The sequence below is a fragment of the Hydra vulgaris genome, chromosome 04, assembly GCF_038396675.1.
Source record: "Hydra vulgaris chromosome 04, alternate assembly HydraT2T_AEP".
In the NCBI taxonomy this organism is placed as follows: domain Eukaryota; kingdom Metazoa; phylum Cnidaria; class Hydrozoa; order Anthoathecata; family Hydridae; genus Hydra; species Hydra vulgaris.
In genome coordinates this window covers 31360001-31375000 of record NC_088923.1, presented here as the reverse complement: position 1 = coordinate 31375000, position 15000 = coordinate 31360001, and the positions used below count along the sequence as shown (strand labels likewise).

Here is a 15000-nt window from a genome sequence, read left to right as displayed (position 1 = left end):
TTAATTTTTAAGTAAATTAAAAAATTACAACAGTTTAGAAAAAAAGTTCAATTTACTCACATGTACAATGGTATCAAAAACTGTTAATAGCCAATATTCTTCTTGGTCCGCAACATTTGATATAGTTTTGCGGCAACTGTTTACAACTATTTTGGAGTTATGTTTACAATCTCATCTTTTTGACTTATTTTTTTTCTGTGGTTTAATAATACTAAACTTTCATAAATAAAGTTTATTAAAAAAATATAAAATTAAGTTTTATAATTTTTAAAATTTTTATATAGGTTTTTCAGCTTTTTTCGGTTTCGGTTCAGTTCGGTTGATTATTTAAAATATTTTTATCGGTTCGGTTCGATTTGGTTTTCTTAGTTCGGTTTTAACCGAAAGAACGGTTCGGTTCGGTTAACCGCGTGGCCTTAGTAGCAGGGGCGAGAAGAAGACTAATATGTCTTATCGCAAAGCCCCTTGATAAATTCCGTAAATATAAAGTTTTATTTAAAAATAAGCATTTTAATGTGATCTTCAAACACTTTAATTGATCTATTTGTTGGCCTGTATAATGTATGGACGATAATGTTTTTTGAGGTTATATTAACGAGTTACATTTAAGTGTAATTAAAAATAATTCGATTTAAAAAAAATCTTTTTATCTGGTTGGTGACTTGAATCTCTATCTTTTAGATTATGACACAAATAAAAACATTAGACAATTTTTCATGGTAATCTATGAAAATAGTTACATTCCTGTAATCAATAAACCTAAGCGCATAACTAGAAAAAGTGAAACTTCAACAGATCAAATTATCAAACAAAAAGCGCGAATAGGCGTTAGTGCGACCTGGCATAAGTACAAAGCGTTGCAAAAACTGGAAAAGGTGCAAACTAGCATATGTGCGAATTGGTATAAGTGCGCTGAACAAATTTGCAAACATTAGCATAAGTGTGAATTGGCAAGAGTGCGAACTGGCATAAGTGCAAAACATTTACAAACTGGCATAAGTGCGAACTGGCATAAGTGCGAATTAGCATAAGTGCGCCAAAAGAATTTGCAAACATTGGCTTAAGTGCGAACTGTCATAAGTGCGAAGCAGTTGCAAAAACTGGCACGAGTGCAAACTGAATTGGCATAAGTGCACCGAACAAATTTACAAACATTGGCATAAGTGCAAACAGGCATAAGTGCGCCGAATACATTTGCCTCCATTGGCTTAAGTGCGAACTGACATAAGTACGAATTGGCATAAGAGCGAAATAATAACTTGCACTTATGCCAATATTTGCAATTTTATATGGCGCACTTATGCCAATCCGAACTTATGCCAGTTATTGTAGCTGCTTCGCACTTATGTCAATTTGTACTTATAAGTGCGAAATGGCATATATGCCAATTCGTACTTATGCCAATGTTTGTAAATTTGTTCGGCGCGCTTATGCCAATTCGCTTTTATACCAGTTCGCACTTGTGCCAGTTTTTGCAACTGCTTCGCACTTATGACATTCGCCATTAAGCTAATGTTTTCAAATTCTTTTGGCGCACTTATGCCAATATTCATATATATTCCAGTTCGCACTTACACCATTCGCACTTAAGCCAGTTCGCATATATGAAATTCGCGCTTATTCAGTCGTCCCATTATGTATAATGTACTTTATTTTTTCTTAAACTAAATTAATATTTAGTTCAATAAATAATTTGGTTTTAAATCTGGTTATTCTACTGATCACGCAATCTTACATTTTGTACATGATATATTTAAAGGGTTTAATAAAAAAAAGTATACTTTAGGTGTTTTTATAGATCTAAGCAAAGCTTTTGATACAGTTGATCATATAGTTTTTTTATTTAAACTCGAAATCTATGGTATAAGAAACTCAAACTTGGCTTGGGTTAAAAGTTTTTTTAAAAGATTAATAAATAACGCAAAAATAAAAAATAAATTTCTCAAAAAGAAGATTATCATTTAAAATGATAAAAATATATGTACAATTATTGATTAATTATATATTAATAATCTAAAGTAATTAATTAACTATTAATTATTGATTTCTAATATAAAGAAGTTTTATTAGAAAAAATTTAATTCATTTTCAGTTAACAAAAGTAATTGCTTAAGTTTTGTTTTGAATTGGTTTAGAGAATAATTAATTTTCATTTCATTATTTAATATTAACTTTGGTCCTCGGTTTGCAATGGAGAATTTAGTAGCGGAATAATAAGTTTTGGATTGAATGTAGTTGTATTTTGAAAATCTAGTAGGGTATATGTGATTTATTTTTTCAAAAATTGAATAAAATAAGATTGGTAATATATTTTTATCAAGTTTGAACAGGAAAATAAGAACTTGATAGAGGTTTAGTTTATATACATTTAGGATATTGAGTTCATTAAATAGTGTTTGTGTGTGTGAGAAGCGATCTACGTTTGAAATTACCCTTATAGCCTGTTTTTGTTTGCTAAGCAATTTTTTTATTTTCGTCGCGTTAGTGCTACACCAAGCAATGTTCGCATAACTTAAGTAGCAATGAATAAAAGAAAAGTAAATGTTTTTTAAACAAGATCGATGTAATAACTGCTTTGCTTTGTACATTATACCTAAATTTTTTGATATTTTATCTTCAACTACACCTATATGTTCCCTCCAGGTTACACTTTCGTCTAGAAACACGCCTAAAAACTTTATTGATTGCTCTCTCTTTATTAATTGATTGTCAATAAAAAGGTCCGGAAGTTCTAAGGGAATATCTGATTTTTTATGTAGGCGATGGAATAAAGTGTATTTTGTTTTAGTAATATTTAAAGATAACTTGTTTGATTTAAACCATTGGGTTAGTTTGTCTAGTTCTTTGTTTAATGTTTGGAATAATATATTGATGTCTTTATTGGAATAAAACAAGCTGGTATCATCTGCAAATAAAATTGTATTTAAAATGTTAGAAAATTTATTTAAATCGTTTATATAAACAAGAAATAGAAGTGGCCCTAAAATTGATCCTTGAGGAACACCACATGTAATTGTCTCATAATTAGTTTTTCCTTCATCATAAACTATATACTGCTTCCTATTAGTCAAATAACTCTCGAACCAGGACAAGTTAGTATTTTTTATACCATAACTTTTGAGTTTCGATAAAAGGATTTGATGATTGACTGTATCGAAAGCTTTACTTAAATCGATAAAAAGACCAAGGGTATACTTGCCTTCATCAAACGATTTAAATATGTCCTGAACAAGGTGAATGATTGCATGATCGGTGGAATGGTCAGATTTGAATCCAAATTGTTTATGGTAAAGAATATTATTTACATTTAAAAAAGAATAAAGCCTATTATACATAACTCGCTCTAATATTTTAGAAAAACAATTAAGAATTGAGATTGGACGATATTTTGCAACTTCAGAAGGATCGCCTGATTTTAAAATTGGAATGATTTTTGCAATTTTTAGGTTTTCTGGAAAAACACCATGTTTTAAAGATAAATTAAAAATATATAATAATGGAATTGGGATGTATTTTATCGATTTAATAACGACATTACTACTTATAGAATCGAAACCTACACTTTTTTTGGGCTTTAACAAAGAGACTGCGTCTAATGATTCATTTTCCGTAAGTTTAGGATTAGACATAACACTAATGTTGTTTGAGGTTACGTAAGACTTAAAGTGTATTTTAGAAGTTGCTATATTTGATGATAAAATAGGACCTATATTTACAAAAAACTGATTAAGTGTTTCGGCCACTAAGGATTTATTTACAATACAATTGTTATTAACTTTAAGATTTTTCGGAAGTAAATTACCGTATAAACGTTTTTACCGATTACCTCCCTTATAATTTGCCATGTTTTTTTCGAATCATTTTTGTGTTTAAATAATTGTTCCGAATAGTAATGTTTCTTTGAGCGTTTTAAAACTGATTCATATAGCCGTTTATAGGTTTTGTAATTAGTTTCATTTTTAAGAGTTTTTTTTTTTAAGAAACTTGTTATATAAACGTTGTTTTTTTTTGAGGATTTAAGAATGCCCCTCGTGATCCAGGGGTTTAAAAGTGTTTTTGTTTTGATAACTTTAGTAACTTCCGGGAATGCTTTATTTTGTTTATTGATTAGGGGAATATAACTATTTTGAAAAATTGTGTTAAAGAAGTTCTTAATGTTTTTATTTTTGTCGTATTCTAATATATTAAGATTAATGTCACCAACAATATAAACCGATTTACTTAAAGATGATTTTTTTTTAATTATACTTTTAATGTGATTTTCAAATGCCTTAATACTTCCTGAGGGCGGTCTATATAAAGCATGGATGACGATATTTCTTGAAGTTTTATTAATAATTTTAACATGTAAAGATTCATAATCATTAGTGGTTGAACTTAACTGTGGTTTTCTTTTGAATAAAATTGAATTTTTTATGTATATACACAAACCTCCACCTTCCTTATTTGATGCTCTAACTTGATGAATTACTTTATAATTAGGTAATTGAAAATTGGAATTGTTTTCAATGCTTACATCGTTACACCATGTCTCGCTGAGACAAATTACCTGAAATCTAATGTCAATTTTATGTAAAAATTGTTTCAATGGCTCAAAATTTTTTTGAATACTTCTAACATTAATGTGAAGCGAATTGAAAACGAATTATCTTCCATTCCTTTATCAATATTTTTTTAATTTGGGTTATAGTATATCGGGCTAGTATTTTTAATTACTTGACTATCGTTAAAAAAATTATAATCGGGATCCGAATAGTTGTTTAAAATTATTGGCTTTTTCTGTGAATTAAAATTTATGTTTGATAAAACAATATTATCAGCCATTTTAAATAAAAAATAAATCAATATAAATTTAATTAAAAGAAAAAAAAAAATCATTTAACATGATTTTTTTTTTTTCTAAATTCTTTAACAATGAGCTTATCATATATAACAACAGATTATTTACCGTTTATCCTATGCGTTTTGCTTTCTTCAAGAAGTTTCTTTCTTATTATAGTAGTTTCTAGCAAAAAATCCTCGTTAATATAAATTCCATTTATAATTTAGTAACTTAATTACAATTGTTCTAGGCTTTTTAATATCGATAATACCAGTTCTATGCGCTCTTTCTATGATTACATCTTTTACATTGAGGTTATTTTCAAGAAGGTTTATTATTTTTACTTCCGTATCATCCCAGTTTTCGTTATCATTTTCTTTGACTCCTTCGATTCGAAGATTGTTTCTCCTTTGACGATCTTCTAGTTGTCTAAATCTATTTTTTTCATTCTCCCCTATGGTTGCATTCGACCTTTTTTTTTTTCACATCACTGACTTTTTTTATCATTTATCAATTTTTTTTCCAAATTGCTGACTTTTTTATCATGGCAATCCTGATAGAACGTTAGACTTTCTTCAATGTCTATTTGTATTTTTTCATACTTTATCATCTGCTTGTTTGTTTTTTTAAGATCGGTATTTCGGTTTTCGTTTTCCTTTTTTAAAACTTCACAAGAATTCTTTAATGTATTAATTTCTTTTAGCAATCCATCAATTCGATCGTTAGCCAGTTTTAAATTTGCACTTATTAACGCTAAAATATCTTTTTGTTGTTTTTGGAACATTTCTTGAAATATTTCACGAACTAATTTTATTGAGACTTCAGTGTTAAGTTTTGAACTCATTATTGACAAGATTTGAAAAATAAATAAATAGATAAATAAAACTTGCAATATCAATTTTATTATTTTATTTCTTTCGTAGCAAAAGCACGCCCGTTTACTACAGAACCGCAATCGATTATTATATCGATTAACGATTATTTGCCGATGATACTAACTTGTTTTATTCCAATGATAATAATATTTTATTTTTAACAGTAAACAGAGAACTTGATAAACTAAGCCAATGGTTTATATCCAATAAACTATCCCTAAACATTATTAAAACTAAAAACACATTATTCCATTATGCTTCTAAAAAAAAAACGTTTCATTGAAACTACCGAATCTTTTTATTGATAACAATTTAATAAAAAGGGAAATATCGTTAAAATTCTTGAGCGTAATTCTAGATGAAAATATTAGTTGGGGAGAACATATAAATGTAATTGAGAATAAAGTTTCAGAAAATATTGGTATACTGTATAAAGCTAAACAGTTTTTAATCCAATCTTGTTTGAAGTACACATACTTTTCATTTATATATTGTTACCTAAACTATGCAAATATTGCTTAGTGCAGCACCAATGTTACAAAAATAAATAAACTTCTCTGCAAACAAAAACATGCTATTAAAATCATTACAAATAAAGGTCGACTCTCCCATACAATACGGCCTGATTTTTGTTGCATTTTCCGTAAAAAATTAAGAGGCCAGTTTTTTTACGGCAAATGTTTATTTTATTAAGATGGTCGAGGAATGCTTGAGATTATCATCATGTAATTACATTATGCTATACAATATTTTTCGCTAACTGATTCCCTGTTTCAGTATATTCCAATAACATATGAAATACTGAAATAGGCTTTCAAATAGCTATGTATCAAAATGCTACCAAAACAAACTTACATATTGCAAAGACTTACAACTCTTATGAGAAAAACAAAGGTTTGTAATTTTATATATATTAAGGATTTGAGAAAAAATCTTTTATTAACATTAGCTATCAGTTCTTTGTCTTTTTTTAAACTCTTTTACCTGATCTTTTCTTACAGAATCTGTAGTTTCTTTTTGTAAATTATTATAAAAAATATTAATAACAATTCGAGATCCATATTTAATTCCTCATTCTTGGTGATTCTCGCATGTAAAATCAACACTGCTATAATAAATCTTGAAAATTTGTTCTGCAAAACTTTTAATTGATAAAGAATAACTGCGCTGTTTGATTAGAATAGGAGAAATAATATCTAGAATACTAAAAAGATTACAAATAAAATCAGACAAGGATTGACTTGGACATATAAGTCCACCTCTGGATAATATATTTCAGATATTCGTTATTAAAAACATCTTGGTCTGTAGGAACCATTTTTGACCACAAGATAGACATTTAAATCTTTTTTTTAATTTTTTAGCAATGTATAGGTACGCGCGTATCCTTCGATTTACGGCACCGATCTTGTAATCAAAAACTTCGACCATTTTAGTGAAGCGTGCAGGACGTATGTGTTGTAAGAATGTATTTTCTTGTTTTATTTTGTAGAATTTCATATCAACATATATATTTTTTGAAAAGTAGAATAGTTAAACATTATTTTTGTGTGGTTCTTTTTTGTAGTTACCATCGCTATCGTTGAATTTATGGTTCTTAAAAATTTCGTTTTTGATCAGATGTATAATTCATATTAGAGGAATGTTGATAACTTTTTTAAATCTATTGGGCCCAGTGCAAAAACTTATTTTCTAAGTGCATGCCAAATTTCATTAAAAAATATTATGTAGCAGACACCTAATTTTTTGTAGCAAAATAGGTACTTATGTGCTATAAGAATGTGTTATTTTGTGGAGTTTTGAACCAAAGTATATACTTTTAGAAAAAGTTAAAAGTTAGGCATTATTTTTATGTTGTTCTTTTTAGTAGTTACCACCGCTATCATTAAATTTACTGTTCTGAAAAAATTCGTTGTTGATCAGATGTAAAATTTATATTAAAGGAATGTTGATAACTTTTTTAAATCTATTTTTCCCTGTGCAGAAACTTATTTTCTAAGTGCATGCCAAATTTTATTAAAAAATATTATGTAGCAGACACCTTATTACTTGTTGCAGTATAGGTACTTAAATTTAACTTTTTCCGGAGAATATAGGTAGGCAGAGGGGGGCTAACAACGAACTTTTTAAAAAGATCGTTGTTAGCCCCCCTCCTCCTACATGTATATTTATATAAAAATATGTAATAACAATAATAATAATAATAATAATAATAATAATAATATATATATATATGTGTGTGTGTGTCTATAATAGATTTGAAAACGATATATAATGATAATAATTATTATAATTATAATTATTATATAGTAATATTTTATTGTTACTTTTATTACTTATTAAGAATTAAATTTAAAAATAAATTTATCATAATAAAAAGGATATGCAAGTTGGTTATGATAAGTGAGTGAGATATCACTCATAGACTATCATAATACAATGTCATCAGTATCATAACATAATTGATAGATTATAGGTGATATATCACGAGATGATAACCATATGGTTATAAAGCTTATAATTATTATCATGATAAATTATTTTAAACCATTGGTAAAGTTAACTCATGATTGATTAAACTCAATATTTATTGCATACAAATGATATCAATTAAATGTTTTTGCTTAAAACAGAAACAAGTAACCAATTTTCACTGGAATTTCTTTTTAGAAATAGCTCTATGTGACATTGTATGGTATTATGGGTCCCAAAAAGAATATGTGTGTGTTTCGTGGTGCAGCAAAAACCATTTAGAATCAAACTTTGCATTGCCTTTGCAGGTAGATAACAATTGTAAAAATGGGCATATTCTATTTGTATTTATCAACAATAATGAATCACATCAGTTAACTATTGAGCAAGTCAATAAACTTTATGGCTTCAATATTTGCTATAGTCAAACTAAATTTCTTGTTAATGTATCAAAAAAATGGGCTTGCAATTTTTTAAGAGATTCAAATGTTTTGTTGACTTCTGCAACGAGCCTTTCATTTGTCAAGCAACAACATTGCCAGCAACACAATTATTTCAGTCAACCCCAAATTCAAGTAAAATTGTTTCATCTTTGTCAGTTGCCTCATCTCCTAAGCATAATAATATTTTGTCTTTGCTGAATAAAAGAAGTCCTTTGTTATCCAGGTTAAGAGCTGACCAGTTGACACCAAGAAAAAAACTTTTAAAACGGAGATTAAGTGTTTTTGAGACTGAAATTACTACCGAAAAACAAAAGCATAGAGAGGATGTAAAGGTGTTGAAAGAAAAAATTAAAACAAGGCCAAGATTAAAACATCTCAATCAGACTATTGCTCGCAAAGAAAAGACGATTCGAAGTTTGCGGAATAAATTAAAAGTCCAGCGTCTAAACTTACAGCTGAATAAGCTTTAAATTTCAAATTTTCGTTTAAAAAAAGAGCTGCAATCCACCCAAACAAAGCTGTCTACTGAAGAAGTTATCTTACGTCAACAACTTGCTGACAAGAATGTAGAGATTAGTGTCCTGCAAAATGATATGCTTATTTTACAGGAAAAGATAGAGCAAATGCAGCAGAAAATACAAAGCATCAGATGTAAAAAATTTTACTAATTTGATATTAGGGCACTTATCTATGACATGCTGAAATGTCAAGTTCCTACACACAGTGTGCCCCAACTTCTTCATAAAGTTGGAGAATATTTTGGGTATAGATTTAGTGACATTCCGCATCGCAAAACTGTGGAGCAGATGATGTGCGATCTGGGTATTATTTCAGAACTCCAGGCTGCTGAGATAGCATTCTCAACAAAAAATTTGACTCTTGGTTTTGATGCCACAACCCAGGAGGGTGTTCATGTTAATGTTGTGCACTTAACAACTGAATCTTCTTGCTTGGTTGTAGCCATTGATCAGCTTGCTGGTCGTACAGCTTATGACTATATGAGTCATATTACAAAGTCTGTGGATAATCTTGCTAAGTTGTATAGTGACTTTTACCAGGAACAATATACTGATGTACGAAGCACCATTATCAGCAACATAACTAACACAATGAGTGACAGAATGACAGTGAACCATGCAACTGTAACAAAGTTAAACACTTTTTGGCAGAAAACTCTTAATGAACTGAATTGTCACCTTCACCCATTGGATACAATCACTTCTGCTTGCAAGCCATCACTTAAAGCTTTGGAAACTTCAAAAGGGAAGCTTTTTGGTAGAGATTGTTTTGCAGCAAACATTGTTGTTCAGTTAAATAAACTCCGTTACAAAGATGGTAAAGGTAAATAAATATGATAAACTCTTATCATATTTTTACTATAATGATGTTTTCTTGATATTTTGAATTAATATATTTCAAGTTGTTATTTTGAATTTAAATCTGAACATAATAAATGTGTTAACATACTTGTTTCAAATTTGCAAATAATTTCTTTGCATTGCACTTTTGGTTTTAATTTTATTTTTATAGGTGATCCAAAAGGCTTTGTCACCTTTTGGACAAGCATGGTCTTCCTAGAGGACTTATACCACGCTATAGGGGAAATCGGTTGCACATACTTTTTCATACATGTGGAATTTTAATACATCACTACCATAAACTTCAGAGTTTTCTTTTTTCTGGAGTAGTGTTATGTGGAGGACTGAGAAATAGTCTTTTCCAAGACTTCACATCTGAAACAGGTTAGATGTTATGATGGATTAATAATTAAAATATTTGGTTCTAATTTTTTTTTATTGCATATTTTATTTAATTTTAGGTATACGCGAGATGTGTGCCCTAGGTTTAATTGGAAAGTTAGTGACTGGTCCCTGGATGAAAAAATTCTATGTTGTACCAGGACTTGACTACTTGTCTGGCATCCAAGTGATCAAAAATGTTTGCAATGCACTTGTTGAAAGCAGCACAAAGGCTCTTTCCCTTATTCACAGAAAAACAGACTTTTTTGGAGGTGATCTCAATGATCCAGTTTTTCAATCACTTTTAGACTTTTGCCCAAGGACTGACGAAATGAGAAACGCATTAGCCAGCTGTCTAAATGCTATCATTAGTGTTATTAAGCGTCAGTATGAGCGACAGTTTACTATGACCTTAACTGACCAACTCAAGTCCCAGACATTATCAGCACATCCACATAATATTGACTGTGAAGAACTTGTGGGTATGTTTAGTGCTGCAAAGCAAAAAGCTCCTAATGCCACAATTTGTTATTTGTCATCAAAAATTCGCGCATGCAAGAATAAGACAACTGATTTTCTTTCTAAAAAACTAACTGATATACAAAATAAATTGATAGCCTGGTCTATCTCCTCAGCAGGTAAAAAGCGCTTAGCAAACATACAATGAAGAAATGAAGGCAGAATTGATTAAACGCATGGGTAAAAAGATCCAAAATAAGGAAGAGAAAGAAAGAAGAAAAATGGAAAAAAAATTAAAAAAATGCATGCCTCTACAGGTAAAACAACTCTTCCCAGATCTGGAAAATAATGAAACTGCAGATATTGAAGACATTCTCAATGGAGATGCTCTTGGAAGAGGTATATGCCACATGTGGTATGATGCTGACACAAAAAGCCAAAATATGTACTATGACAGGCTTCTTAGCATTAAAAAAAAAAATGCTTTCTATATAGTTTCCTATTGGAAACCAAATGAAAACGAGGATGATGATGCTGTTGAATACGATATGAGCAAATATCAATCTGCAGACATCATAAGCGGTGATTTGATGTTATCATAAGCAAATTGTGTGCAAATAGGTAGTAAAAAGGTATATGTTACTGTAAATGATAACATAGTTTATATACTTGCATTAATAGATTTCATTTACAGATGTGGATCTTTTTATTAGATTTATTTTACTCTTTCACCCTCCCCCCCCCCCCCATCCTCTTCTTTTTTTGTATGCTTATAAAAGGATATTTTTTTAAACTCATTAATTGTATATATCAGTTCTTATTTCAGGTAGTTAGGTAGTTACCAATATCTAATAATGTTGATTTCGTTGCAAAGTGAGCACCATTTACATGAACACCCTCCTGGGAAACAGGAAAGCTCACTTAAAGTTAAACTTAACTATTTACTTGACTTGTCACAAATATGTTGATGATGATGTTGGTGATAAACAGATGCTAATGCATTAACAAGACAAAATGTTAATGTTAAGTCATTTTATTTAACCAATATACCTTAGACATATTTTATATTTTAAACTATTTTAATGTATTTTATTTCAAGTATTATGGTGAGTAGTTGCTCAAGAAAACATTAAAAGGTTGGCTTTTTTTATTCATCAATGATTTTTCTATTTAAATAGTAAAATGTGTTATACATCAGGAGTTCTTATTATATTGATTTAATAGTTTTAATTGATTCCTTTATGGTTTGGTTATAATAAGATCATTATTTTTTTAACTTTTATTTTTATGTCAGCAAACATTGAGGGATCAACTTGCTTCTATTGATGTTTCTATTTAATGGTAAATTATGTTATGCATCAGAAGTTAAGTTATTTTGATTTATTTTTACCCTAGAGCTTACCAGATATATTTTTATTTATCATTGCAAGGTTTCAACTAAGAGCTTGTAGAGTTTTGTTTCTATGAATGTTGATGTCTTAATAAGACAAGAAAATAGTTAAATTATATTTATATATATTATTTAGATTATATTTATTAGTGCAGTAGTAACAGTTAGGTATTTATTAATCAGGATATTTGACTTCTTTTGCCTTGATGATTGTGTATTATATTTTTTCAGAGATCTATTTTATTTTAGATACCGTTTAATAGTGTTTAATCTATGGACTAAAGAATCGACTTTTTATCTCTTAGGATGTCAATGATCAATGGCAAAAGGAAAATTTGCGCCTTGTTCGCATTATGAAGTATAAATATTCACACACAAAAAAGGCTATTTTCATAGCCACAATTCTGTTAAAAACATTATTAAACAAATGGGAAAATAATTGTTTAAGTGTAATTTTTTTTATCTACTAATTATATTTACAAGCAAATAACTATTTACATTTGAATGGCGTATTTATGTTATTGGAGTAGAATAGTAATCTATTTTAGAAGAGGGGTATATATCGAAAGAGATATGGAAACTACTTATCTTAATATTTGACATAATATATTTCCGCTTATTGTATGATAAGGTCAGTGTCGTAGTGCCGCAAGTGCAATTGCGTAAGTCCCACTATTTTTTAAGGCCCCACCAATAATAAATACACGTGTGTTTTTTTTATAACAAGTTTTTTTATAAGAAGGTAATTCAAAAATTTTTGTGGAACGGGGTAACATTTTTAAACTATAACTGCAGTGAAAAGGGGGCAGAAATAAAAATATCAGATAGTCCAGTGACACGTTTTTCCTATATTTTATACTATAAAATATATAGAATAGATAGGATAAAGCGTTTTACTGGTAAATATTTTTGTTTTCAAAATGTTCGCAATATTATTATAAACGTTTTTATATGATGTTCGCAATATTTGTTATATACCTATGTAAATTGATTTTTAAATTTTTTTATATAAGAAATATTATTTTAGTTAAAAAAATTATTGTTATCGCTACTTCAGTAGAATCTCAATAAATATTCAAACCCGAAGAAAATACTGCGCGAGTTTGCAACAAAGTTTTATTACAAAACTACCGTTAACCGAACGTGAAATTATGAAGTTGATCGCAGTTTTCTTAAGTAATCCTTGTAGTTAAATTTTGATACTAAAAGTTGCATAACTTTTTATACAATCGTTCTTTTTTTATGAAATTTTCGCCATTTTAATACTAATTTAAAGCTCTTTCCAATGATATATAATAGTCTTATATATAAATAGTTTAAAATTTTTATGTGCGTACCTACAATGTAGCCTGCTATAATAACAGCAACTTCCATGCTATTTTCAGAAAGCTGACACTCTAATATCTCTGAAGACAACAATGCAATATCTTGCATAATGTTTTCTAATGTAGAGTATTTAAATGTTTGATAAATATTTTCATCCCAGAAATTAATATCTTCCTTTAGAAGACTTCTTACTGCTAAAATCTTTTCACTGTTGCAAACTTCTAAAAGACTTACAAGAAATCGACCACTGCTCATTTGTCTATACTTACTAAAGCGTAGCACCAAAGGATCACTTTGTAACCTGGAAGTAAGAACAAATGTATAGCTTTCATCAAGCAAATCATCAATATGAGATGCATTTGCACATAATGTTGTGATAAGAGCATGAGAAGTTTGTTTGGTCAAAGTAAAATATTCATATGTTGACCAAATTTCAATCCAATTTGCTATTTCTCTATAAAATGTGGGTTTTATCTCCTTTTACAGCAGCATTGCCGAGCTGATTGGATGTATTAAACATCTGCTTTGAATTAAGTGTGATAAATAACTTATGAAATAATGATAAAAATTGTGCTGCATCATTTCTTTCTGGAAAATAACTTAGTGTTGCAGCTGTAGTTGTTTCATTAAAAATAGCTAATGCAAGGTTAACATCTTGTTTATTGTTTCCAGGATGAGTGACCTGATAATTAATTTTTCTCGCTTTTTTCAAGTTTCCATTTAATAATTGGTCGTTTTCATAAACTTTATGAAATAAATCCCAAGTAATAAAACCAGCTGGAACTTCAACTTTGTCTCTGAAGAAATCAAACGAAAAAGAAGGAAAAACAAATTTTTTTTCATTTAACAAGTTATTCCGAACATTTTTTTTTAAATGGATTATATCATATAATAGATATGTTTTTAAAACTCTATTATAAGCTGGATGATAAATAAATAGTTTTCCATCTCCAGTATATGATTTATGTACACTGATCAACATATATTGCATTTTATTACAACATATTGCAATATTATTGCGTTTTCAATTAAAATTGCTCAATAAATTGACAAATAAAAATCCAATAAAATTGTACAAACGTAATATGTTTTTAAATGTAATTTAGATGCACTTAAATAAAAATAGTTCTAATCCTTTTCTAATTACTCTAGTCATTTTTTTGTTTTACATAAGTTTAATGTATTTATAAGCAGTAACAAGATGTTGTTAAAATATTACAATATTCCCAGACGGCACATCTGGTTTTAATCTCGGAATTAAAACCCGTATAAACACGTGTTTGTTACGATCCAGGCGTAAACCAAAAACACGTGGATTTCACGGGAAGTTTTAAACTGGAGTTTTACACGTGTTTTCTAAGGTTTCAAACACGAGTTTTTTTATCTTTTAAATACGTGTTTTTCAGGTTTTAAATTCGTGTTTTCTATAGTTACGTGTTTTATATACAGCACGGTTTAATGATAAACCAAAAAT

The 15000-nt window shown here is 28.9% G+C and overlaps 1 protein-coding gene across 1 annotated transcript; it reads left to right on the top strand.

Annotated features, from left to right (window-relative positions):
• The first annotated feature begins 8351 nt into the window (after nucleotides 1–8351).
• Nucleotides 8352–10859, top strand: LOC124818688 (uncharacterized). Its single transcript, XM_065796060.1, has 3 exons — nucleotides 8352–9953; nucleotides 10143–10354; nucleotides 10432–10859. The coding sequence occupies exons 1-2, from the start codon at nucleotides 9308–9310 to the stop codon at nucleotides 10253–10255; spliced, it is 759 nt and encodes a 252-aa protein (XP_065652132.1). The 5' UTR covers nucleotides 8352–9307; the 3' UTR covers nucleotides 10256–10354; nucleotides 10432–10859.
• Nucleotides 10860–15000: the final 4141 nt, after the last annotated feature.